Genomic DNA, 23437 nt, shown 5'->3' on the forward strand with positions numbered 1-23437 from the left:
TCTGTTCCGATTCAATAATCCCTTCATTCCACCTTAAAGGAAAAAAAAGAAATTTAAAAATTCCATTGATCTCTGTTTATAGAAAGACCACATCTCATTAATCTAATAGATATTTCTGAGGTTTTTTTACGATTTACCACATATTTTAAGAAATTGGACGGTACAGTTGACAGTTTGGAGACACTCTTCATGCAAATTATGCCGATAAAATTACCATTCCGTTTTAACATTTCAATAAATTTTAGTTATAGCCATTGAAATTTGTAGTAATCAGGTATTTCAATGCCTGATGTACTAATTGTTTATCGCGGAAATTGTATTTGATGAGTAAGCAAATGAGCGCAAACATTTTGTTTTATGTGATACAATGACGACCAATTATGTCCCAATTTATAATATTGATTATTCATATTAGTTTCATCAAATTTAAATGGTATTATAAAATTTATCGCCGATCTTTGTACCATAAGCAATTAAAATTTAAAAAGAAAAATTCCCTAAATTATTGCTTCCTTACATTAATTTTCTGATGCGATAACATAAAAACGCTTCTTTACTAATCGATATTAAATTTGCAAATTAAACTTCACTGAGATTCGAATGGTTCGGAAAGTTAAGGCAAAATAAAAACTCAGTTCGTTTATAAAGAGTGAAGCTAAATTGGCAACAATTTGATAAGCAAGTTTTGATTGGAAGTCATCTCATATATTTTCATATCTTTTCCGTAATAGAATGACTCACAGATTGTTTGCTGGATGTTTTCCGCATCATTTATTATTCTCTATCGATCCATACGTTGAATAGCAAGTTTAATGCAAGCATGATTAGAGCTTTGGAATCTGATGCTTTATGTTTGGTTCAACAGTAAGTTTTTTTGTCTGGACATTTTTGGCTGCTTCAGCTTCAGCACACATTGTCTGGGCACTTTTGGCTGCTTCAGCATTAACATATGATACCTATTCTGTCAGTACAGTAGGTAGACGATTTTCTCCTCCTTAAACATATATATATATATATAAGTCAAAGATGTTAGTAGTACATTATACCCAATTAATACACCTATGAAATCTGATCGTCAAGGTATGTGATAGTGTTACTGATTGATTCATTGGTAGGAAAGGAGGTGTGTATCGTTTGCTCATCACTGATAGAACAGTTTCCATCAATGCTTCTCCATGTTTGTCTTAGCAGAATGCTTTTCATCTTTCCATTTCATTATCTCTCTTGTAGAATTGTTCATTTTCTCGATAATTTAATCGAACCAATTTAATTTTTTTGAAAAAATCAATACTTCTTTTTTTTGCCTTAATCATTTCATTCTCTTCCTCTAATACTGCTTAATTATTTGTCGTTTTAAATGAATATCTCTGTGAAGTAATTCTCAACTATCATATCTTAATCATTATATCTTAATGATTCTGTTGTTATCATATCCATATGGAAGAATGGATATCACTATGTAATATTGACTAGCTTGTAATTAATCACTGATAACATCGTTTATGTTATCTAGCCTCATTTCATTATCATCCCTGTTTTGTTCTGTATATGTTAAACAAATGAGAAAGAATATTTCATGAAATTAATATACAATGGCTCCAGAAGATGAATTTACTTTCATCCTTCACAATACGTCAGAAAGTGTTATATATACATATTTTTTAGATGAATGATGACAATGGTCTTCAGTTTGGCTGATCTGTTGAGATTATATTGAGGGATTACATCCTTTAAATTAAAAAAATGAATCATTGAATGTCGTTGAATTCCCATTCATTAAGCAAAATATTTGAATTTATTTACAGTTCACTTCGATGGTATCAATTCTTACCATGAGCTAGTTTTCACCATCGATAAAGAGGAAAAGTTTTCTTCTAATTATAGCTTAATTTCCAGATTCGATTAGAAGCCAAATTCCGCCCAATACTTTGAATCTATCAAAGGGAAAATGCTGATTAAGCCGATCCATGTTTGGCTTTCTTATTTAATATTCGCACTGAGTAAGTATTTTTATATCAAATTATTGTATAAATCAGTGATTTCAAATAAATTTCGCTACAATTTTTGAATTTGAGTTGACTGGAATTTATGAAAGTGAAATTGATTTTTTTAGTCTGATAGAAACATTTTGGGACATCACATCCTGTAAATATTGAAAAAGGTTTTTTTTCCGACCAGTTTAAACAGTATAAAACTTGGTTTTTTTTTCCCCAGAGTTATAGGTTTCCGGAAGACCCTCTAATTGACTAGTCATGATTACAACATCTATCATACTAAAAGTCATACTGAATCTTGGCATAAGAATAAATTGCCTGAACGAGGGGTATGATTATACCTTGGCTTGATTGTTATCAAACAGCTTGGTATTACGATCGGATATCATATTTTAATACTGTCATCAATAATATGATTATATATGATAATCTTGTTTAATATGCAAATTTTTGTTGTAGACAATATGGTGAGTGGTCAGCTACATAATCCATTATCGCATTATATCGAGGGACGTCTCGGCAACAGAAAAATTTGGTGGTGTCCATCAGGATACGGTATTACTCAATACACTACACTTTCTTCCAGTCAATTCAGCTAATATTATCCTCATTACCGTACTTGAAGCATTTGCCTCAGGTCTTTTGTCTTGGCTATTCATATATTCCCTAATTGCAATGGATGGTAGCAGTTTTCAAGTTTTTTTTTTCCAAATTTCAGGATATTTGGCTTATTGTCCACAACCAACCGACTGGGACAGCTACAACTGGTGTTGCACGTGGCCATATTTAGGCTCGTGGAAACCGTCCTGCTGTCCATTTGCTGTCCCAACCGGTGCATTAATTGCTATTATCATCGCTTCCATTGTTTTAGTAGCCTGTAGGTTTTATCTTAATTAATTCTATTCCTTTCATTACAATTCGTTTAAATATCACAGAATTATGGAATCCTAAATGAAGACACCTTTCGGCACTTCTTGATAATACTAATCACCGGGTTCTCTAGTAGGATCCAGTCAATGTCATCGATGCACAACGAATGCAGTTTGACACCCCATTTTATAAGAATTATACGATGTTAACTATCAGATACAAAAATCATTCCTCCCGCAGTACCGCGATGATATAACCATCTCAAGTGAAAGATCTGACGCAGAATAATTTCAACCCGTTTGCAGTGCTCATTTTCCTATCCTGTTGGTGTTGCTTTTGCTGTCCACTATATAAACAACTATATGATACCGATGAGAAGGATTATGATGCAAGGCGCTGATAGCAGAACTATAAGCTGCAATTTCAAGATAATTACAGTGATATTTCAAGATTATTACAGTGCCTTCATTTTCCATCATACCTACCACCATATTCGAATTTTGCCGACCTATTTCATATTTCGGGACTTCTCGGAATGTGTTATTTGCGAAGAATAATATCCTTTTTTGAGAAATTCAGTTAAAATATCAAAACTACCAAAATATTCGCTCATAGCAGAGTCTTCAATAGGCAAGAAGTTTATCAGTTCTATCGAATTACAATTCGTAAAAGGAAAATGTTTAAACTATGGTCTTAAACTTTTTTAACCAATAAGCATATTTTGCTGCTTAACATATACTTTTCTACAACAATGGAGGTGATGTTGATTAAATAATATGAAGGCGAATGTGCTGAAGGATAATCTAGTAATGACTAAACCTTAATCATAACTAGAATGATAAATATAGAATGATAACTTTAAAGTGATAAGAGATAAAATCTGAAAGTATTTTATAAATCTATTCATCATTTATCCCTTATGCATTTCACTATTTACTGGTTTATTTTATTGTAATTTTTCTTTTTCGATTTGGTTTTCAAGTAAGAATTAATTCTTAAATTATCCATCGTTTCTTTGAGAGTGAAGATCCTAATTAAATGAAAAAAAAAAAAAACTAAGGTGAAAATTGAAGATTTGATTGAAACTTTCTGAACTCTTTATATTTTCGAACTAATCAAGCCATTTTAATCCCCTTTTCTGTTTTCTCCAGTAATGAGCAATTTGTCTAATTGCACAACATATATTGTTAAGGAATGCTGTGAAAAGAATTACCTTTACCTTTTTGTCTTATATCATTATTTTCAGCTATCGTAATTCTGGATCTCTTTTAAAAATATTATTCCCAATTATGGATTCAATTTAAATTTTTTTAGTAAATTTCACTTCAGTAAGCTGGAATGATTGTTTCTTCAATTATTTCAACTTTTTGAAAATAAGAAAATATGGAAGAAATTATTGCAAATCTTTTAAGAGAAAGTGATTGAAAAAACTTTTAAAATAATGCAATTTGCTCATAAAGTAACATATATAACAAATTTGATGGAGGATCCTTTTTCACTCTCAAACTAGCAATCGTCGAATGATGTAATCATACTTAGCTTGTTATCATCGATAATCTAACACTTACTGCCTTACTTAATTTCATCTATCTGGAAGTAAAAGCCAACAATATAGCTTCTATTTTATCTCTCGCTAATTTAACTTCATTATTCATTCATAGCAACATCCCTATGATAGTGCAAACTGTTTTGAGGATAACCTTCTTGTTAACAGTATACCTTGAGGTCAAAGTTATACGCAAACACTTGCCACGCCCTATATAATTTTTTAAAAAAAGGCCCTACTAAATAATAAAGTTGCAAAAATATTTTGTGTACGAAGAAGGTAATTCTTATGACATTGTTTATTTGTGTTGTCATTTTGTTACCTCATTTAACAGATGCTCCGAGATTTCTGTGTATGTTTGTAAACTTCTGAATAAAATGTTTTTGCAGCTTTTCCGTACAAATCGAAAATCTAATCGATAATTCATGGCAAAATAAATGAATTCTGCAAGATCCATTAGCAGTGATAACTTTATAACTTTTATTTAACAATAGTATTTACTACAATCTAAGTATGTAATGATTGGGATGAATTTCTATCATGACATATCAAATTATATATCAGCGTTTCACTATCTAATCAAAGCATTTTGCTCCGAATCTTTCTTATGATAAATAAGAAAGTTTGCCTGCACCGCAAACACTCAAACATCCCTGCTTGTGCTTTTAACGACAGTATTTTGTTTCAAAGATTTATTGTTCTAAAAATTTTTATGAATTAGGAGTTTTGAATGCTACCTCATCAAAGATGAAAGAAATGTATCAAATAATCAGAATGACATCTATCACAGGGTGATTTGTCTGGGTAGTGCATGTTTGGCTCCTGAAGACTATAAAAGCGCCAGATATAAAGATAATTTATGATAAGGAATAAGGAAGAGATAAATTGCAGTTTTTGAACATACCATTCAAATAATAATTCATCTCTACAACTACAGGAAATACAAAATTTCAACCGTAAATGAGTTCAAATAAATTTGTAATTGAAGTGAATTACTTTCCGCCATAATCTCACCAAGATGATTCGCTCATGAGCGTATAGTGCAAATTACTGTCTTGCTCTGCATTTGAATTTCAACCACTTCTAAACTTCAAGCCTTGTTATGGCATAAGCTGGTGATTTCAATCGGCGGTCTACGAACACTAAAGACTGCGAGAGTTATTAAAAATTATGTTCCTTCTTTTTTATACTATAATATTACCCCAAATTTACCAATACCTTAAGAGTTTCGATTAATGTATATTTCCGGATTAGCAGAATTTATTATTTTTGAACCTTGTAATCTTCCTACAAATAAAAAAGCCAAAATCGCCCCTGATCATGAAAAGGTTGGATAAAATGTGACAGAGAAGGGTCGTTCGCATCTGGCCCTAATTCATGCATTTCTTGTAATTACAAACAAATAGGCGGAAAAAGAGAGGGAAAAGAATATAATAATAAATCTTGATTGATATGGTTTGCCTGTTCAATAGATTACAAACATGTCCGGTATGGCTCTGTGGAAATTAATTACTAACTAGTGGAAGTTACAGAAAACATTCGATATGTTTTCGAGTAAGTGATTCAAGGATGTCGATTGCCTCCGTGCTATCATTCAAACACGGCACATAAACGTATTCTTCTCCACCGTGTTTTCTAGAAATTTACATCGGCATTAAATTGAAATCCCAGACTTTACGAATATAATCTGTCTATTTTTGTGGCCAAATTCCAATCATAAACTAAAATACCGAAAAGAATCGGCAAGTTGAACCCCCAATTCTTCCATCGTTTCCACACAATCGCTAAAGAAACCGGGTGCGATTACCAAGATTCGTTTCACTCCACGCCTCAAAGTTTAAAAGAAAATGGGAAATCATTAAAATTTTAATTACTCAATTCCATAAACTGTTTGAACTAGCTTGAAAGATCTAAACCTATTTAAAGTTGTAGTTTTATATTGCTCTTAGCAAATTAGTCTCCTTTTAATATCAACAGGTGTTAATAATAGATATGGCGGTTTCAGAAAAATAAATTTCCTTTGCAGTACCTGGCAGGAAGAAAAACGGATTAATATCAATTTGATCTTTCCTTAAATTGAGCTTCAACATATCCAAGCTTGTTGAAGCATGGTAGGTAAATTACTCGTTTTTCATTTCTCTTATAAAGTGAATATCTAAATGGAAGTTCCCCGTGATGTCATAAAATGATTCGAAATTACGTTAACTTTAACCCTAAAATTTACTTGGCCAGTTCTATGACGGTATCTTCAGTGTATGGCTTCAACCATTCTCCGGGTCCAAATCGAGACTGGAATGTCGTTATTAAGTCACAGTTTGAAGTTCGCCATCTTTGTCTAAAATTACCATCGAATAATCCTTACTAAAACCACAAGGATTAAGGGTTTATATTCGAAGTAATTAAAATATCTTGCAATGTTGTACTAAGAATCATTTTCTCAATTCATCAAATATCAAATATAAACCGTAACAGTGTTGTTGTATGTTTGCACTGGAATCCGTATGGATCACCATTAGACTGATATGACAGTGGTATTCCATGATATGAGACAATGATTATTTGTGGTGGTGCTCGAAACTTTCTTTGAGCAGAATTTAAACACTTAAGAATTGTTTTGACGTACAATTCGTTATCATAAAATGGTGGTACCACAGATAAAATCATTTGACGACGTTGCTTCATCAAACAACGACAAGTCTAAATTTTTTTGTAAAGAAATGGTAAAATACTGAAGGTTTTGACGATGGATAGGGAAAGTCAATACAAAAAAAATACTTAAATTATAACTGCAAACAAAAAAAAACACGTAATAAATAAAAGAATTTCCTAACAGAATAAATAACAGAAGAATTTCCTTTGAAGTCAGATTCGTTGCCGCAAGTAATGTATAAGTGCTAAAATTCCATTAAATTGTTTTTAGAACTCGAAAAGCTTAGCTTCATATGTTGCAAAGAACAAATAGATAATACAAATTTACTTCATCGAAAATGGAGGCACTTGTAACAGCGGAGAATTGAGGAAATAAGGGAAATACGACAAGCTTGTCACATCCTAAAATTCTCAAGTTTTCTTCATGAAAATTTCGATAACAGTTCATTACTATATAAATTGCCAGCAAAATTTCTTTTGTAAATTTTATGCTTTTATTTGAAACAAATTTTAAAATGAAGCATGTCCAAAAAAACAAAGTATTTTTTTGTTTCGCAAATGATTTGTTAAATATGTTTGTCTAAAAAAAAAAGCAGGGAAAAGATGCCTTCCTTTTCCAGTATGCGTATTCGGGAAGCGATTGACGGCTCACCATACCGAAATGCCCAATCAACCGTAATCTAAACATTAAAAAATCATTTCCATTATTAGATTACACGATGAGATGGTACTAAATGAAAGATTTTCGAAGCTCAATCCATGGCGAGGGCACGTTTAGGAACATGATATCTACGGAGTCATTAGCTTATTCAACTTTCCTAATCATTAATTAATGTTACTATAACTGTAATAATCACTGTTATTATTTTCTTCCAAAAAAGATAAGTATTATAACATTACCGATTGATCACACAAGCGATTAGCCAATTTAGTCGCTTGATTACGGGTCGTAGTGCGTAACGGAGACTCATTCTGTGAGGTATTCCAAATCGATCTAAATACTGTAACATTTCCGTTATCATCCTTTTCTGATCTTATACACTGTCGAACGACACTTAGTAAAGTATTACAGTAAGATTCGAAGCATTTTATCATACTTTACTTAAATTATCTTTCCTTTTTTTAGAAACAAATTATATTACTTGTAGCATTTCCCGAAGATGAATGGTCTTGTTGTCAGAACAAACAAATGTAAGATGGGCCACCACAGGATTCGGGGTAACTCGATAACTCGTCGATCACTGAGAAATTCCCGAAGGAAGCGCCTCATTGGCCAATAATTATAACCAGATGGTGTACCGGTATTTACAACAAGTACAGCTATTTTCTTCTTTAATTCCTGGAATAAGCATTTGGAATACAATGTGGAGAAATTATTTGAAAAGACTAAGTGATTTTTTTTTATTCCAGTGGACTTATTCGAACCATACTGTAAATGATTGAAAAGAAGAAATGTGATATGCCAGAATAATACTCCATCGGTCGATATATTTATTTGAAATAAATATTGAACGGAGTGAAATGATGATGACAGTGACAAATTGAGAGACAGCCCATAGTAATGGTATGCTCAGGAAATTTCGATAAGGGATAAGGGAATTCCTTATCATTCAATAAAATGTACGACTCTTCATTTTAGACAACCTGGAGATTACTATGATTCATTGTAATACGCCACCTGGTGGTGGCAATATATGGCCTAATATCGTTTTCTTGCAAGAGATCCCTGGTAAGAAGGAAACCCGTTACAGAAAAAAAAATAACCGCTGATCATTTACAGAAATTTCTGAAAAAAAAGCTCCCGAAAGAATTTCCTGAATAAATCAAAAATTTGAAGGTGCAAGCAGTTTAGCCATTTATTTTGATCTATTAAATTGCCCATACTAGTAAAGGGATTTTGCTGGAAAAATATTAGGAATAATATAGGATATATTTGTGGCCATGGATTCCGGTCACTTGACTTGGTACAGGGTGTCCAAGGAATAGCCGCGGGGTTAAAAGATGAAGTTCTTAGACCAGATTACGGAGTTAATGCCATCTCTGTCTCTCGGAATCTATCTCGCTATCCTAAGGATAATGCCATCTCTGTCTCTCGGAATCTATCTCGCTATCCCTGTTGTAAACCAGAGTTGATTCCTGTAAGACATGAAAATAAGTAATTTATGGTGATTCAAAAAGACGATTAATAAACAAACCGGTATCGATTCCTTCTCATTGATTATATTGGAAACTTCACTACCAACCGATGAAGTTATACGTCGAATAGCATACCATGCTTGTCTACTTTGAATGGCGTACATCATTACACATTCACGTACTACACGTAGCTTACTGTAAACATAATGTTGACATAAAGCAAAAATACTATCAATATGTAAATACCATCTCTAAATAACTGTCTATGCCGTTGAAATGAATAAAATCAACTGATAAATGAATTGACTGACTGCAAAAGATCGTCGATCAATTCATTGCTAAAGTTCGGCCGATATAATATCACAGATCGGAGAACGAATTTTATGAAGTTTATTCGGTGTATGCACGTGTTGCATTTATGTTGACGTTTTATGGTGGATAAAGTGGCGTTTTTTCCATCTCATTTCCCTTTCCATCCATCCAACATTCAGAAAGAGAAAGTTTTTATGTGCTATAATCAAAGGATGATATTTAGAATTCCTGAAATTAGACCGCCATCCATTTTGTATTTTTTTGAAGTTGGGAAACCTTATGCCCTTAATATACGCTCGCTATTAGATTTATTTCTCAGATCTATTAGATTTATTTCTCGTTGTGATTTATTTCTCAACCGCTTTCATTACCAAGTGATACAATGTGATATAGTATGTTTAATATAGTAATGCAATGGTATAGGATAAGGTTTAATACGGTATAGTTCTGTTCATAATGCGGTGCAACACGGTAGATTACGATAAAGGTGAGGTGATAAAATGTCTATGTACACAATGTCGTCTTTCATTATCTTTAGTATTATGATTACAGTGATATATGATTATGATGATTGTAATTATCAGAAGTTTCTTGGAAAAAAAAGGGAATGAGCAGTTTTTCATATAAAAGCTATCGGAGTCATAAAAAGATAGTCGCACTCGCAATCCAATCATGCAAGTACTGCATGTGCATGACTGGTCCCTTCAATGTCCGTCATCTTGTCGTCGGTCACGTCCTTTAGGCATGCATGTATGTATCACTGTCATAACCTAGTGACAAATGCATTTCCGTGGAAAAACGCAGTTGGGGATATTGATGATATTTTGGGAATGCATGGGTGGAAGAAGATTGAGAGTGAAGAGAAAAGAGCACGAAGGAGAGACAGGAGTAAGATTTGTGGAATATCATATTGTTAAAGATTGAAAAGGAAAAGACTGGACAGTTTTTTTTGATCTGATTGAATATGAGAGAATCTTTTTGTATGGGAGAGATGGAAAAGTATCAAGGAGTAAATTAAAGCAGTCTTAGGATTACAACAACTTATTATATCACAGCAAGGTACAAATATTGCTGGAAACGAGCGAGTATTGGATGGAAATAAATTTCTAAAATTAAATCATATTAAATTAATTAGATGTAATTGGAATAGACAATTCAATAATACCACATTACCATTGTTTTACACATTTCTGACTTGTCATTTAGATGAATTCTTTATGGTTAGTGAACTTCTATTGACTGTTGTTTCTGTTTACAAAAAAAGAGAATGTTAATGAAATGGATTGGCCGTGGAAAGTTGCTTCCTGGAAAGATTTGAATTTGGTCAATTTATAATAAGGCTTATAAGAATAAGGAAGAGTTTAGGCATATGTTGTTATCGAGATTAATTAAATGCATCAAATCAGTTGCTAATTGGTGATCTAAGTAGGTTATTCGTTCATCTCCTTAGTCGCTCAGTTTTATTTCCTCTCGCTTATATTCAAAGATCCAATCGGTACCATCAAATGGATTGCATAATTAGTTTTTGAAATCTAACATTTATAATAGGACAAAGACGAATGACCTTCACGAAAGCATTTCGTTGTTCAGTTAATTTGGAAAAAAGTTTCCCAAGGAACATCGATCATCTTTGTCGTCATTAGAGACAAAATTAAGTTACCTTCACCCTAATTGTTTGCCATCCACGGTGTCGTGAAATGGAGCAACAGCAGATTTTATCAGAAGATCAAGAGGTTGAAATGTCCGTTCACACCGATGAATTCAACAAGCAAGATGATGAAAGCCGACAAGAGGAGAAACGGGAATCAGAGATCGAAAGTCGACCCTCAACAAGTACTGAAGACGGGATGTGAGTTGCTCAATTGAAATTTCATAAATTTTACAAAAGATGATTCCCAAGAAGAATCATATTCATCACCTTCCTTGTCATCTTTTACTCCCTTATTTATAAAATCATTATACTTTACAGCGATTCCTGGTTTTTGGTTCTTAAAGGCTTATGTTACTTAATCAACTTGTTGAAATGTAAAACAAGTTTTTCAGTATTATTATAGACAATGATGCTAAAATTATTTGTACTGCAATGCAGTATATTACTGAGGTTATAATACTTGGAAATTATGCTTTGAAGTGCTTTAAGTGACTAGATGTACTTCTATTTTCAGGATATTTGCACGACATAATTGTGATGTATTATTGGTTATTTCCAGGCAGTATTTTAATTATACATCACCATGTATTTCTTTTAATGAACAAATCTGTGCATAAATTCTTTCAGTTCATTACCTATCGTGGATGGTGTTATCTACAGCTACAAGTATATATCAAAGGTCAAAGATTTACCGGTCAAAGATATGATTAACAGGTAAATCAATTATTCAGCTCCGCTGATTTGTCACTTTACTCAATTTTTCAAAGTTATTTAAAAAATAGAAATTCGTTTTGACATATTCCAATACCATTTTACCTTTCAAAAATTTTCGATTTTTCTACTCCAACAAAATATAACCAATTAAATAATTTTGGCTATCCAAAGCTTACTTGAGAATCATCTTTCATTTACTCAAAAGTGGTCGAAACCAATGGCAATACTAATAGCGGTTGGTTCCTGCTGTTCAATTAATATAAAAGTTCAATGTGATGAATATTTTAGAGATATTTTTTTGCTGTAATATAATGGCGAGCTTCTTCTTTGCGAAAGCTCATCATTTTTTTCCAATCTACAAATTTGATGCAATTTCAATAACATCGAAAAGTGAATTATATTGTCTGCTTTAAGTAACTTGTTGTATTACTTTATCCTCTACTTTTACAACTGTTATATTGTATTATAGTGTTTGATGCAGCTGTTACAATGATAAATTTATAATTTTCGGCATCCAATCAAATATCTTATTTGATTAATTGTTTGATATTTGTTTTCAGTTCTGTGAAAAGGAATATAAGACTGCCGAAGATTTATTTAACTGGTCGACCTTTCGAAATCTCATTCCTTCTAGATACAGATTTCATTTCCGAGCGAGATCTTTGGGTGGACAATTTAGGCATGTCTCTTTTTTAAAAGATTTGTTGTGCATTTGTTTTATTTTATTCTGACGACAATTTGAAGAACTATATAAATTTAAAAAAAAAATAGTTCATTTGAGCATTACTAAAAAAAAAGAACAAAAAGAAAACGAAAAATGAAAGCGCGTAACATGCACAACAATAATTTATATGGAAGAAAAATTTTTATTTGCGCCTTAAAATAACATATACTAGAAACCAAGAAGTAAATAAAAATGATCCTTTTTATTAATAAAACGGATAAAAGAATTGTTCTAGAATAATTAGCTGTAGTGATAACGTTAATTAGAAATTTAATTTTTTTATTTCTTCTTTTTGTTGTAATAGTATTTTTGGAATCCTTTTCGTTTTGCAAAATGGGTTGCACAGTAATTTCACTTTTTTTTTTTTGTTCAATAGATGATCATTCTAAACCGATAAAAATTATCTAATTCATTTTGACATCAAAATACGATAGCTTAGCAAATTTTTTTACAAAAAAAAATCATACAGTGTTGAATGAATATTCAGTTCCCAAATGAAACTGCACTCAGTGTTTAATCATCCTTCAAAATCACCTAGTAAATAAGTTTAATGCCAAATTACATTTTATTTTTGTATCTAAACATTTAAATATATATAAATTATTGTTCATTGTTATTAGAAATAAAATATTAGTTAAAATACAGGTTCATGGGCTGGTACCGTACGAAGACCAACTTGTAAGAGTATAAGAGTTAACGCTGCAGGTGTTCCGGACACCAAGCATCCATATTATATCATAAGGAAAAAATATGGCAGCCATCCTCATTCGGATCCACCTCTTGGTTTAATGAAATGTTTGTGTTATTTGACCCGAGATGGACGAGCAACAGGGAATGCTCTACTGTCGTACAAATGTTTGGAAAATTGTAATCTTCAACCACGTCCTCATGGAAATAATAAACATAGCCAGAGTCCATACATGAGGACATATCCATCAACTTTGCTGAAGATCAAAGAACGTATTGGATCACAAAGTCCGGCAGCTATTTGGAATGAACTATCGGTTGATTCGGCTGGTAATATGGATGCACAAGCAACACTTCGGGATAGGAAGCAGGTTTATAATGCTCGACCGATTCGAAAGAAATCACCAGGTATCCTGTCATTTCTTGCACTTGCAAATTTTTTTAATAATAAAACTTTAGAAAATTTATGGTTTAGTAAGCAACAATTCCATAAGTAATGGACTTTTTGAAGCGCTCTGTAAATAAATTTCGTCAGGTTTCTTTAATCTGATTATATTAGGTTTCTTTAATCTGTTTATATATGTTAACTAAATCTTATTGGTTCGACAACTTTATTCACGTTTTCAATTGCAAATTGTGAGTGTTGTCTTAGTTTTTTATTCCAAGCATACATATCAAATTTAAGTATATCTGATGATATGTGAGCTATTTCCGATGTACTATTTGATGCCAGAATAATGAAATGCTCCTTCTTTTCTATTATAATAATAGAATGCTTCTTTTTAACGGAAAAGAAGGAAAAAGATTTTTAATGAAACAAAACTTCTTGGAATTTGTAATTGAAATCGAAATCTATGACGTTAAGAGCATGCGAATAAATATTAGCCAGGATAATGTTATTTTTTACCCGTCTAGGCTCATTATTTTTTTTACTTTAGATCCACAGACGCGAGATGATATTAATCATCTCAAGCTACGTGTGGTAGCATTGGAGGAGCAGAATAGCAAGTTGATATTTACGAATGCTAGTTTAATGGAATTAGTGAATGATTTACACAAGGCGAAGCAAGAACTGGAAGCGGAAAATCGTCGCATAAAGCAGGATAGTCATCAAGAAAGGACGAATGGTATTAGTACTTCTATCGAATATTTCTATCTTTTATCAGTTAATAGTTTTTTCTTTTTATAATTAGGGTTACCTATAGTGACATAGCAAAATGTTTAGGAAAATTGGAAAATAATTGCTTAAGAATGGATATTCGAATAAGTGACGGGAAGTTTCGAAACGGTTTCTTTTATTACGGGAAATTAACTTTAATTGAAGTAAATAAGCCAGATATACAAATGAAGGTGAAAATAATTTTTTTTTTGTCTTGATTTATTCATATGTTTCACTCTAGAAATATAAGCCTTGTTTTTTATTTACCTAATATAGGAGTGTTCTTCGTAATATCACTTATGCATTTTAATGTATCTCACTTCGATAGATAATTGAAAGACGTTTTAAGTTCTGCCTTATTTCTTCTACTTCTCTTATCGTCCTTATTAGCTACAGGTTAAGACTAAAAGTTTTGTTTCCGTGTTCATTATACTTTACGACTCAGTGCATTTGCGATTACAACGTAGCTTTGATTTTCGGGATAATTCCAAAGATGTTCGCAATAGATCTATGATGGATGTATTAAAATTTTTAAATTATTTTCATGTTTGTGGCTCAAACCTCTTTTCCAGGTTTATTACTTTCCCATTCTACTATGCTTGGTTATCCCGGGCAACATGTGGATAAGACTCGAGCTGATATCTATGAAACGGGAGCAGAAACAACGGTAATGGTACGTAATCGATGTATTGAAGAATGTCGAATGCAGGAACCTCCATCGATAAATCAATCAGCGTGCTTTGCAGCTATTTCAGGTCACAAATACTGACTATAATAAGAATGTCGACTAATGTTTTCTAACATCGCACGTGTATTATATTATATAATGAAAATATAACAATATTTTCTCAAAACTATTTGAGATCTATTCATTTTTAATGTATTGTGCATTGATGTATTGTGAACTTAGGAATTACTGATGAACCGGGTAAGATGTGTCAAAAAGTCCTGCATCCTGCTCTAATTGCTTCTTCATTTAATGCTTATTTCAGAATTCATTACAGTATTCTTATCTATAGTATTGGTATTTTGTGATATTATGCGATAAACGTGTAAAATCTTTCTTGATGATTTGTATAACGCTCCTATTCATTGCTTAAATAGTTGAATTTACAAAGAAATTTCTGCAGACGTTTCTGTGCTTAATTGTAAATAGCAAACTTTTAAAATTTTTCACTTCTGCGTGGGATTTGTATGAGATTTGATTTCAGATATTCATTTCAATTCTGGCTTTTTAAAATGAATAAATTTTGACTTGGAATTCAAATATATTTTCCGTAAGGAAATTATTGCAGCGCTTCATTTATTATAATCAATAAAGACAAAGCAGCTTTCACATCAAACTGGCATAATAAGTACTAGGAAGCGAGAAGTGACTGTGGCAAAATACATCTGATGTATAGGGAAATGATAATTAATCATAATCCTACAGGCTTGTCTATACTTCACAATTTAAAAAAGAAAAGAAATTCTATATTCCAGGTGCGATGTTTGAAGGATTTATTCATTGGGTATGTGGTCTTGATTTATTGGGTATGTGGTAGATGTCTTCATCGTCATATCATAAGTTTAATCATAGTTTAATATAGTAGGCTTGATACAAGCATAATACGATGTTTCTATATGTTCTTTGGTCAGCCTAGCTAGCAACATCGGCACATCCGTGACCTTGAGATAAGTTGCAGGATTAAAGTAGCACATTCATAATTTCACTACTATGTTAAATGAAGAAGCCAATTCAGAAGGGTACCCTGTCGTATTTTGCAGTGTAAAATCCCCCCATAAATCAAGTAATAAACAAGTTAGACAAAATTAGGGACCACTTTCATTCATTGCTACTCTGCTAAATGTAGCGACGTGGTTATTGGACAAGTTCACTTTTACTAGCTGTTTGTCCCATAATAATATTTGTCCCAATCCATTCTTACAAGTCTGATTCCTCTTAACATTGTCACACTTGTGACTGATTGTCTTGAAACAACAAGCCATAGGACTGATGGACAATTCATTTCACATGATATGCAATCTCATTTCACATGGACAGTTTATTTCAGATGATATGCAATGTTCGACTTCTAAATGTCGTACTAATATTTATTAACTACATAACACTTTGCAATTTGCGAAAGCTTGATTTATGAGAAAATTTGAAGGTATTTGGAATATTGATCGAATCAATAATTTATTACAAGTCCCAAGTATGAAAACCATAAATTACTTTAGCTTTGTCGAAATATTTCAGCAAAACAACACAGATTCGAAGTGGCGAAAACAGTCATTTGTTATACTTCAGCACATCAAACACTAAGGATTTATGAAAGAGCTACCCAGGACATTTTGTCAAATAAGAGCAAGAGTAACACTGTTTCTCGTGCAACCCGATACTGTGCACTGTTACCAGACCTGGGAACTTTTTTTAAACTGCGGATTTCGAGAAAAAAAACGATCAGCATTTGCATAAATATCTATTAATAATATCGTCAAGGGCAATCTCTAGAGCTGCGTTAGTTCCTTTTAACTCTGATACAACTGCTTTCGACCAAGTAAAATATTCTTTTACTCTTTGTGCATCCCATCCAACCGGTGTCGCACGCTCCAAATCCCGCAAATTGTAAAGTTTATCTGCGAGATGAACCAGTTTTGCCTGCAACAGAATGTACTTGTAAATGAATTGCATAACATGACAATCAAGAATTCATATTCACTGTCGCGCATATCATTGAGATCATTTATTAATTAATACGCAGATAGTACTAGTTCCATTCAGTTTTGATTTTTTTTTTTGAAATACTTAACACAGATTTCTTTTCATTGCATACTCATATATCACTAGTTTGAAAATCTGTTTTGGAAAATCTGCAACATATTTTGTAGTCCAATCCTTTAACAATATCACTCTTCGGTAGTTAGATGTTACCAGATTGTGTTATTCTGCTTTATTCCATTCTTAAAACAGCAACTTTTCCACTATGTTGCTGGTGGTTGATTAATTCTACTCTGACCAAAATTTAAAAATTTCACATCAATATCAAATCTTCTTTAATATTTTGGTGAGAAGTATCATTTACCGAAGGCTACAAGAAGCCCCTAATTACTATTATCATTGCAAAATCTTTTCGAAAAAAGCTTAATGCAAAAAAAAAAATTCTCGAAATCATCTTATTTAAAAGTCAATCTATTAAAATTATCTCATATGGTACATATAAATGATATGGTCAAAACACTGAACAAGAGATAAAGAGTGGTCAAATTCGAAATGCTAAGTATCACTGCAAGTTTTGATATCCTCAACTGCAAAGCTTCAGGGTCTGGTTTTGCACGCAGGGCGATGGACTCGGTTGTAGCGAATATATACACATACATACATATACAAATGAATGAAAGATAAGTTCATCCCAAGATAAGCTATCTCTCGAAAAAAAAGTGTAAAATATGCGATACAGTCCAAATGATTAGCCCAAATCAAACGATTAGTTCAATTTGATCCAATTAATTAATTAGTGATTAATGGTCAGTTCAAATTAGTTCAAATCCAAATGGTCCAAATGAAAAATAATCAGCATAAATAGTATATACATAACTCTCCCCCTTTCTCATTCTCGCTGGTATCAAATTTTAAATTAACCTTGTGCGAATGTCTTGCAGCATTTTTAACTTGTAGCTGTTTCCGTACAGAGACAGGTAAACTCTTATCATCGGTACATTCCTGTACGATCCGACTAATCTGTAAATCCAAAATTGAAAGTGATAGGTCACCAATTAATGGATCTCTGGTAATTAATAGATTTCTGGTTGCACCAACTGCCTTTCTCTAAGTTGGCAGAAAAAGCTCAGAAGTAGAAGCACCTCTTCCCCAAATAAGCCACTGATTTCCTGAAAGGTAGTAGCTGTATCTTCCACGGTATCATGCAATAATGCTGCTGCGATTGTTGCGCTATCTGTTACACCAGCTTCAGAAATTAATATATTTGCAACACCTGAAATAAGTCCGAAATACTCGAATTCAAAATTTCAATGCCTTAACATGAGGGAAGGAAAAGTAAACTGCACATTTTTAGCATGAAGTAAACTACATGAACGTGAAGAAAATGTAACATAGGGAAGTGAATTTTTCATACTTGGAAGAAAGACAACAAAGATAACTTGAATAATGCAATATAATAAAATGTTCAGGTTAGACTAAATGATATGCGCTGCACTGTTGTAGAGGACAGTTACGCTCAGTCACCATACTTCTGTAGTCTTTTAATCCGAAATATCTTGAAAAGTACATAGATATGACAAGTAAAACTATCGAGACTTACCGATGGGATGGTTGATATAAGGCGTTTGTGAAACATCTTTCCGTCTCTGCAAGCGATGACGCTCGGCTGCAAAATTACACGCTTTGATAACGATGCATATATCCATGCCTATCACATTAACAATAAATCCATGTTGAGATCAGATGTACGGACATCATCCACAATAAATACATTCCGTGAATTGTAGATTTTCATATCGAGTTAGTTATGAGGTTGTAGGGATGGGCTACAATGAGATGTTGGTTTTGGTGCGGGTTGTCCGAGCGGGTCCTAGTTTTAAAATGTGCTGAGTTGGCGGGACGAGGAGAGGTAGTTGTAATGCTGAGTTCTGGGGAATTTAAGGCTGGGAGAGTTCTAGGTCTGGCATACCTTGGTATGTCTCGGGTTGGTCTGCATCTCGACAACAGATGTGTATTTTCCTTTTTTACCTTCTCTCTGTCTCGCAGTACTTTCGTTATCGTTGTTGATAACTTCATCACCTTGTGTTTATATAGCAAGCTGACATAGTTCCCATTAATCATATTTTTACAGTTGTTGGCAACGTATTCTAAGTTGCATGTACTTCAATGGCTGATGAATATAAGGAAGAAGCTGGTGACCGGGTAAGAATATCAGTTTATTTGTCTAATGAAAATCATCTGTAACATAGTTTTGATTAGAATTTCATCGCAAAATTTTTATATCATTTAATCAGGGTTAAGATATATCTCCTTTCCTTTGTCGCTAATTTCTAGCGAACATTCTGGAAATTGTCCAATATGTTTGATATGCCTTGTATTTTGTGTTAGTGATGACGAAATGATTACATTTTGCATGAAGCATCATGGATTATCCCGAGTGCACTTTTTTTTAGTAACGTTTTGCAATGTATTTGTGTTACAGTGATCACTGTTTATTTCTTTCTCGTTTGTTTTAGTCTGGAAAAAAAGGGGAATCAAGGAGTGAAATCATTGAACAGGAAATGGTTGACGATCGTAAGGAAGAAAGGACAGTAGCCGATGTTAGGAAAGGTGAAATGAATGTTGGAAGAAAAGATGAAGGAAGTGTTGAAATGAAGGAAGCAGCAAGTTCGGAACCACTTACTGAAGATTTGAATAGAAGTGGCAGTGGAATGAATGATAGTATCAGTGATATAGACGAAATCGCAGAAGTGACCAAAGAGGAAAAACCGAAGCCAGTAAAAAGAGGTTTCTTTTTTTTTGACGAATACTTTCGTAATTTTGAGAATTTTAAAGCGGTATGTCTTTTCTTTAAGAGAGTAATCGGACTTAACGGGTGTTAGAGTTCAGCTGATTGGTTACTAGTGATGATGATGATGATAAATACACTGGTTGTAAGTATAAAGATATATACGAACTCTCAGTCCTGTTCCTTTTTTTATTAAAATTATTGGACATAGCAGACTACTCTGTTCGAACTTCATTGGATTTACAGGCCTTCTTGATGAGCCAGTTGTACGAGAAGGAAAAAGACAACGTCATGCAGTGGAACGACTTGCAGCCGTCTCGTCTCCACCGTCAAGGAAAGCATCTTTGGATGCGGTTGGATCGGGAACTTCTCTTGGTGACATTGAATTCGGTAACATTTTTGTTTATAGAGCAGTGTTAAAATGCGACAATTGCAGAAATATTATGATACTGTTGTTATTGTGGTACAGCGGGATGTCGAACAGTATTATATTAGATTTCACTATCATAATTATCTTCGCACACCGATATTTTTTCTCTAGAAGGAAGAATCATACAATATACATTAAGGAACTGTTGAGACTTTAATGCTTTCCAAATGGTCATCTTTTTGGGTCTGACATCATTTTCTCTTTATTTGCATATCTTGTTCAGTATTTTTATCTTTTAGTGAATACTGGCATTTCTAAAGCGCAAAATGAAACATTGAAATGGCTTCATAGGCTATGTTACGGCACTCCTGGGACCGCAACATCCAGAAAAAGAGACCTGAGAAGATTTAACGGTTTTGCATTTGATGAAAAGAGTGCTGATTTCGACAAAAAGAAGGCAACGGCAATGAAGTTCACAAATAATGAGGTACTTAGTCTGAAGTTTTCTTCAGAAGCTTGGTGTTTACAACACAACATAGGTAGTGCTGAGCTAGAAATGACTAATGAATTAAAGCAGTGTAATAAGCATGCCTTTCCGATAGAAGCTCGTGATTTGAATTGTTGAATGATCTTATGTATTCCACCCACTGGAGGATCCGCGGTAACTGATTTAGAACGTTTACTATTTATTTAGATGAATACGGTATAATGAACATACTTAAAAATTCTTGCAAATATGTTCTTTCATCGTGTTTTGAATCTCTACCATTTCTGTTATACGATGAGATGCTGCAGTTTGATTTTGTGAAATACATAAATATCCAAAACTAATAGCGTTTAGGCCGGTTAGGCCGGTGGAAACCACACATTCTGAACTTTTGCTTGATGGCGAAAATCGCGAGCTTCTTTTGGAAGAAAATGCGCAATATCTTTGTCGTTATTGAGAGATACGTTGCATTTATTACAACAGAGCAAGATTTTTTCATAATGAAATGTTTAAATGATTTTGGCTTAGCAATAATACGTGTTTTTTTTTCCTTTACAGTTACATATGATTGGAAGAATTTTGGGTTCAGAGAGGGGACACACGAAGGAAGAAGCAGTAAGTGTATTTGTTAAATAATGACATATTTTTTCTGGTATGGAAGTATCTAAATTCATAAATCGATCTAGTTTTTGAAGACTTCACTAGTACAAAGTGAGAAGTAGGAGACATTTTGCATAGTGAAATTTTATTATACAACTTATTTAAGGTGATGAATGTCCTTCATTTCTTGCAAAAACCGGAAGATAAGGGCAGGAAGATCACATCAGCAAAGAAGCGAAGAAGTTCTTCAAAATCGACGGGGAAAAGAGTGAAAAGAAGCAGAATCGAGGGGAGAGGTATCTGCCTTCGGAAACGTGATAGGAATAGATAAATTGGACTTTTCAAAGCTTATTACGTGAAATTCTTGTAGGAAATAAAAAAAGCATAAGAAAATCAAAAGAAGAATCAAGTGAGAATGACGATGCTAGTCAGAGCGGGGAGGAATCTAGCGGTGATGAGAATACTGCAAAGAAGAAATCAGAATCGACAAGCACAACAAAAAATCGTTCGGAAAAGATGAAAAGTTCAACCAAATTAACTTCTGTTTCCAAAAGCAATACGGCTAAGGTTCGTTTTGAAGTTTTATTTTAGCCGATCATTTTTTGTATCTTAGTGGGGATTAGTATTAAGAGTGACGTAGAATTGATTTCATTTAAAGTCGTCCAAAAATGCCAGATTAGATAATGCATTTTGTTTCACAGTATCAAGAAAAAGTATAAATGTAAAACATTTACACTTTCAGTAAAACATTTACTGAGTATCAAGAGAAAATGTTTTATTGAGTATTAAGAAAAAGTGTAAATGTTTTACTGAGTATCACAGTATCAAGAAAAAGTGTAAAGGTTTTATGTAAATGTTTTACTTTAAGGAAGACCCAACTTGGGGCGACGGTGGACCTTCAAATGCAGAGGTGGAAGCTGCGATCAACGATATACTTCGTTCTGTGGATCTTGTGAATTGTACGATGAAGCAGATGTGTGAAAGGGTAGGGATTTCTATCATAATGGAGCCCAAAACTGGTGACGCTTCAAGGCTTAAAATATCCTAGGGAGGAATCATGTGAAACTACTCAAAATTGGTTAAGGGTAACGTTAATTAATAGAAGCTTTTTTAGTAAATGGCGCATAGGTAGTATGCTCTAAAACTTCGTGACGCACGACTTTTACACTCATGGGATCGAATGTTTTACTTGGTTGAAAGATCAGCTGGAAATTAGGAGCAGTTAACCGGTAGTATATAACTAATGAATCAGTCCAGAAGGAAAACCTAGACAAGACTGCTATTATCCTTATTGACTCTTATACTTGGAAAGTTACAACGTTTGTAGATTGCGGAAAAGTTCCCAAATTTGGATATGGTAACGTATAAAGGTGCACTGAAGGAACGCGTGAAATCAGCTTTGGAGAAAATGGAAGATTCATGAACCTACTGTCTTGTTGCTGATCTCTGTTATTGTATTAAATTTTTCATTTGCTACCTTCAAAGTTTGTTTTATTTTTCTAGATTTGTTTATTGCCTCAGCTTTTAATGGCGGCCATCCTTAGCCCCAAAATAATTTTTATTCACCTCATTGCATATTTCCTTTCCATCTTAATCACGGAATTTGTCCTTCTCATGTTTAATAACAGAAGATATATAACATTTTAACACTTATTTCATTGAGGACATTTATTTTAATATTCATTGTGAAGGCAAACTCTAACAGTCTAATAGTATGTGTCATATGCAGCGTTTGTACCATCTGAATTATACCGTTACTAGATTTTAATTATTATCTCGAAATTTCGAAACACCATTGTATTTAATATCAAGCTCAGAAATATTTTTCCATGAGAAACTATCAATTCCATAAGTGCTTAGCTTTTAGCTTCATTTTTAATGAATGCATTAAGCAGTTTAATCCGTTTGAATCTTTATTTTTTACTTTTAAAATAGAAGCGTCGAAGTAATTGGTTAACGATCTAATAATCTGATCCATGCCACTAACAAGCGCATCATCCCGATACATTGACATATTATTCGACTTGATTGTAATTATTGCAGTAT

At 33.0% G+C, this 23437-nt stretch overlaps 5 protein-coding genes across 5 annotated transcripts; 3 read left to right on the top strand and 2 right to left on the bottom strand.

Annotated features, from left to right (window-relative positions):
* The first annotated feature begins 1942 nt into the window (after positions 1–1942).
* LOAG_00219 (hypothetical protein) lies at positions 1943–3387 on the top strand. The gene is made up of 4 exons (XM_020445375.1): positions 1943–2000; positions 2454–2549; positions 2713–2871; positions 3170–3387. Exons 1-4 carry the CDS (start codon positions 1949–1951, stop codon positions 3262–3264), a joined length of 402 nt encoding a protein of 133 aa, XP_020304160.1. The 5' UTR covers positions 1943–1948; the 3' UTR covers positions 3265–3387.
* A 2445-nt stretch (positions 3388–5832) lies between these two features.
* On the bottom strand, positions 5833–9359 carry LOAG_17360 (ferrochelatase-2; the record flags this gene model as incomplete). Its single annotated transcript, XM_020450019.1, has 9 exons — positions 5833–6045; positions 6141–6239; positions 6635–6745; positions 6875–7107; positions 7388–7469; positions 7705–7739; positions 7960–8053; positions 8202–8398; positions 9255–9359. The coding sequence occupies 9 exons, from the start codon at positions 9357–9359 to the stop codon at positions 5937–5939; spliced, it is 1065 nt and encodes a 354-aa protein (XP_020306371.1). The 3' UTR covers positions 5833–5936.
* A 1845-nt stretch (positions 9360–11204) lies between these two features.
* Positions 11205–15617, top strand: LOAG_00222 (hypothetical protein; the record flags this gene model as incomplete). Its single annotated transcript, XM_020445376.1, has 6 exons — positions 11205–11356; positions 11786–11872; positions 12433–12551; positions 13242–13691; positions 14222–14410; positions 15015–15617. 6 exons carry the CDS (start codon positions 11205–11207, stop codon positions 15209–15211), a joined length of 1194 nt encoding a protein of 397 aa, XP_020304161.1. The 3' UTR covers positions 15212–15617.
* A 994-nt stretch (positions 15618–16611) lies between these two features.
* On the bottom strand, positions 16612–18917 carry LOAG_00223 (hypothetical protein). Its single transcript, XM_003135763.2, has 4 exons — positions 18747–18917; positions 18289–18419; positions 18068–18166; positions 16612–17086 (listed from the first exon to the last, which is right to left on the bottom strand). The coding sequence occupies exons 1-4, from the start codon at positions 18850–18852 to the stop codon at positions 16889–16891; spliced, it is 534 nt and encodes a 177-aa protein (XP_003135811.1). The 5' UTR covers positions 18853–18917; the 3' UTR covers positions 16612–16888.
* Positions 18918–19271: 354 nt separating this feature from the next.
* LOAG_00224 (hypothetical protein) lies at positions 19272–23119 on the top strand. The gene is made up of 9 exons (XM_003135764.2): positions 19272–19348; positions 19663–19933; positions 20181–20324; positions 20604–20791; positions 21350–21406; positions 21558–21687; positions 21762–21958; positions 22260–22376; positions 22719–23119. The coding sequence occupies exons 1-9, from the start codon at positions 19313–19315 to the stop codon at positions 22812–22814; spliced, it is 1236 nt and encodes a 411-aa protein (XP_003135812.1). The 5' UTR covers positions 19272–19312; the 3' UTR covers positions 22815–23119.
* The last annotated feature ends 318 nt before the right edge of the window (positions 23120–23437 follow it).

This window comes from Loa loa, assembly GCF_000183805.2.
Source record: "Loa loa unplaced genomic scaffold supercont3.65, whole genome shotgun sequence".
NCBI lineage: Eukaryota > Metazoa > Nematoda > Chromadorea > Rhabditida > Onchocercidae > Loa > Loa loa.

Bases quoted from the DNA above. Each gene is read 5' to 3' on its own strand.
- LOAG_00219 (XM_020445375.1), top strand. From the start codon at position 1,949: ATGCTGATTAAGCCGATCCATGTTTGGCTTTCTTATTTAATATTCGCA. The intron at 2,550-2,712 runs GTATTACTCAAT...TCCAAATTTCAG, and splicing joins GTGGTGTCCATCAGGATACG to GATATTTGGCTTATTGTCCA. The intron at 2,872-3,169 runs GTAGGTTTTATC...ACCCGTTTGCAG, and splicing joins TTCCATTGTTTTAGTAGCCT to TGCTCATTTTCCTATCCTGT.
- LOAG_00223 (XM_003135763.2), bottom strand. From the start codon at position 18,852: ATGGATATATGCATCGTTATCAAAGCGTGTAATTTTGCAGCCGAGCGT. The intron at 18,420-18,746 runs GTAAGTCTCGAT...GACTTATTTCAG, and splicing joins TTATATCAACCATCCCATCG to GTGTTGCAAATATATTAATT. The intron at 17,087-18,067 runs GTTAATTTAAAA...ATTCTGTTGCAG, and splicing joins CTGCAAGACATTCGCACAAG to GCAAAACTGGTTCATCTCGC.
- LOAG_00224 (XM_003135764.2), top strand. From the start codon at position 19,313: ATGGCTGATGAATATAAGGAAGAAGCTGGTGACCGG. The intron at 19,934-20,180 runs GTTTCTTTTTTT...TTGGATTTACAG, and splicing joins ACCGAAGCCAGTAAAAAGAG to GCCTTCTTGATGAGCCAGTT. The intron at 20,325-20,603 runs GTAACATTTTTG...TTTATCTTTTAG, and splicing joins TCTTGGTGACATTGAATTCG to TGAATACTGGCATTTCTAAA.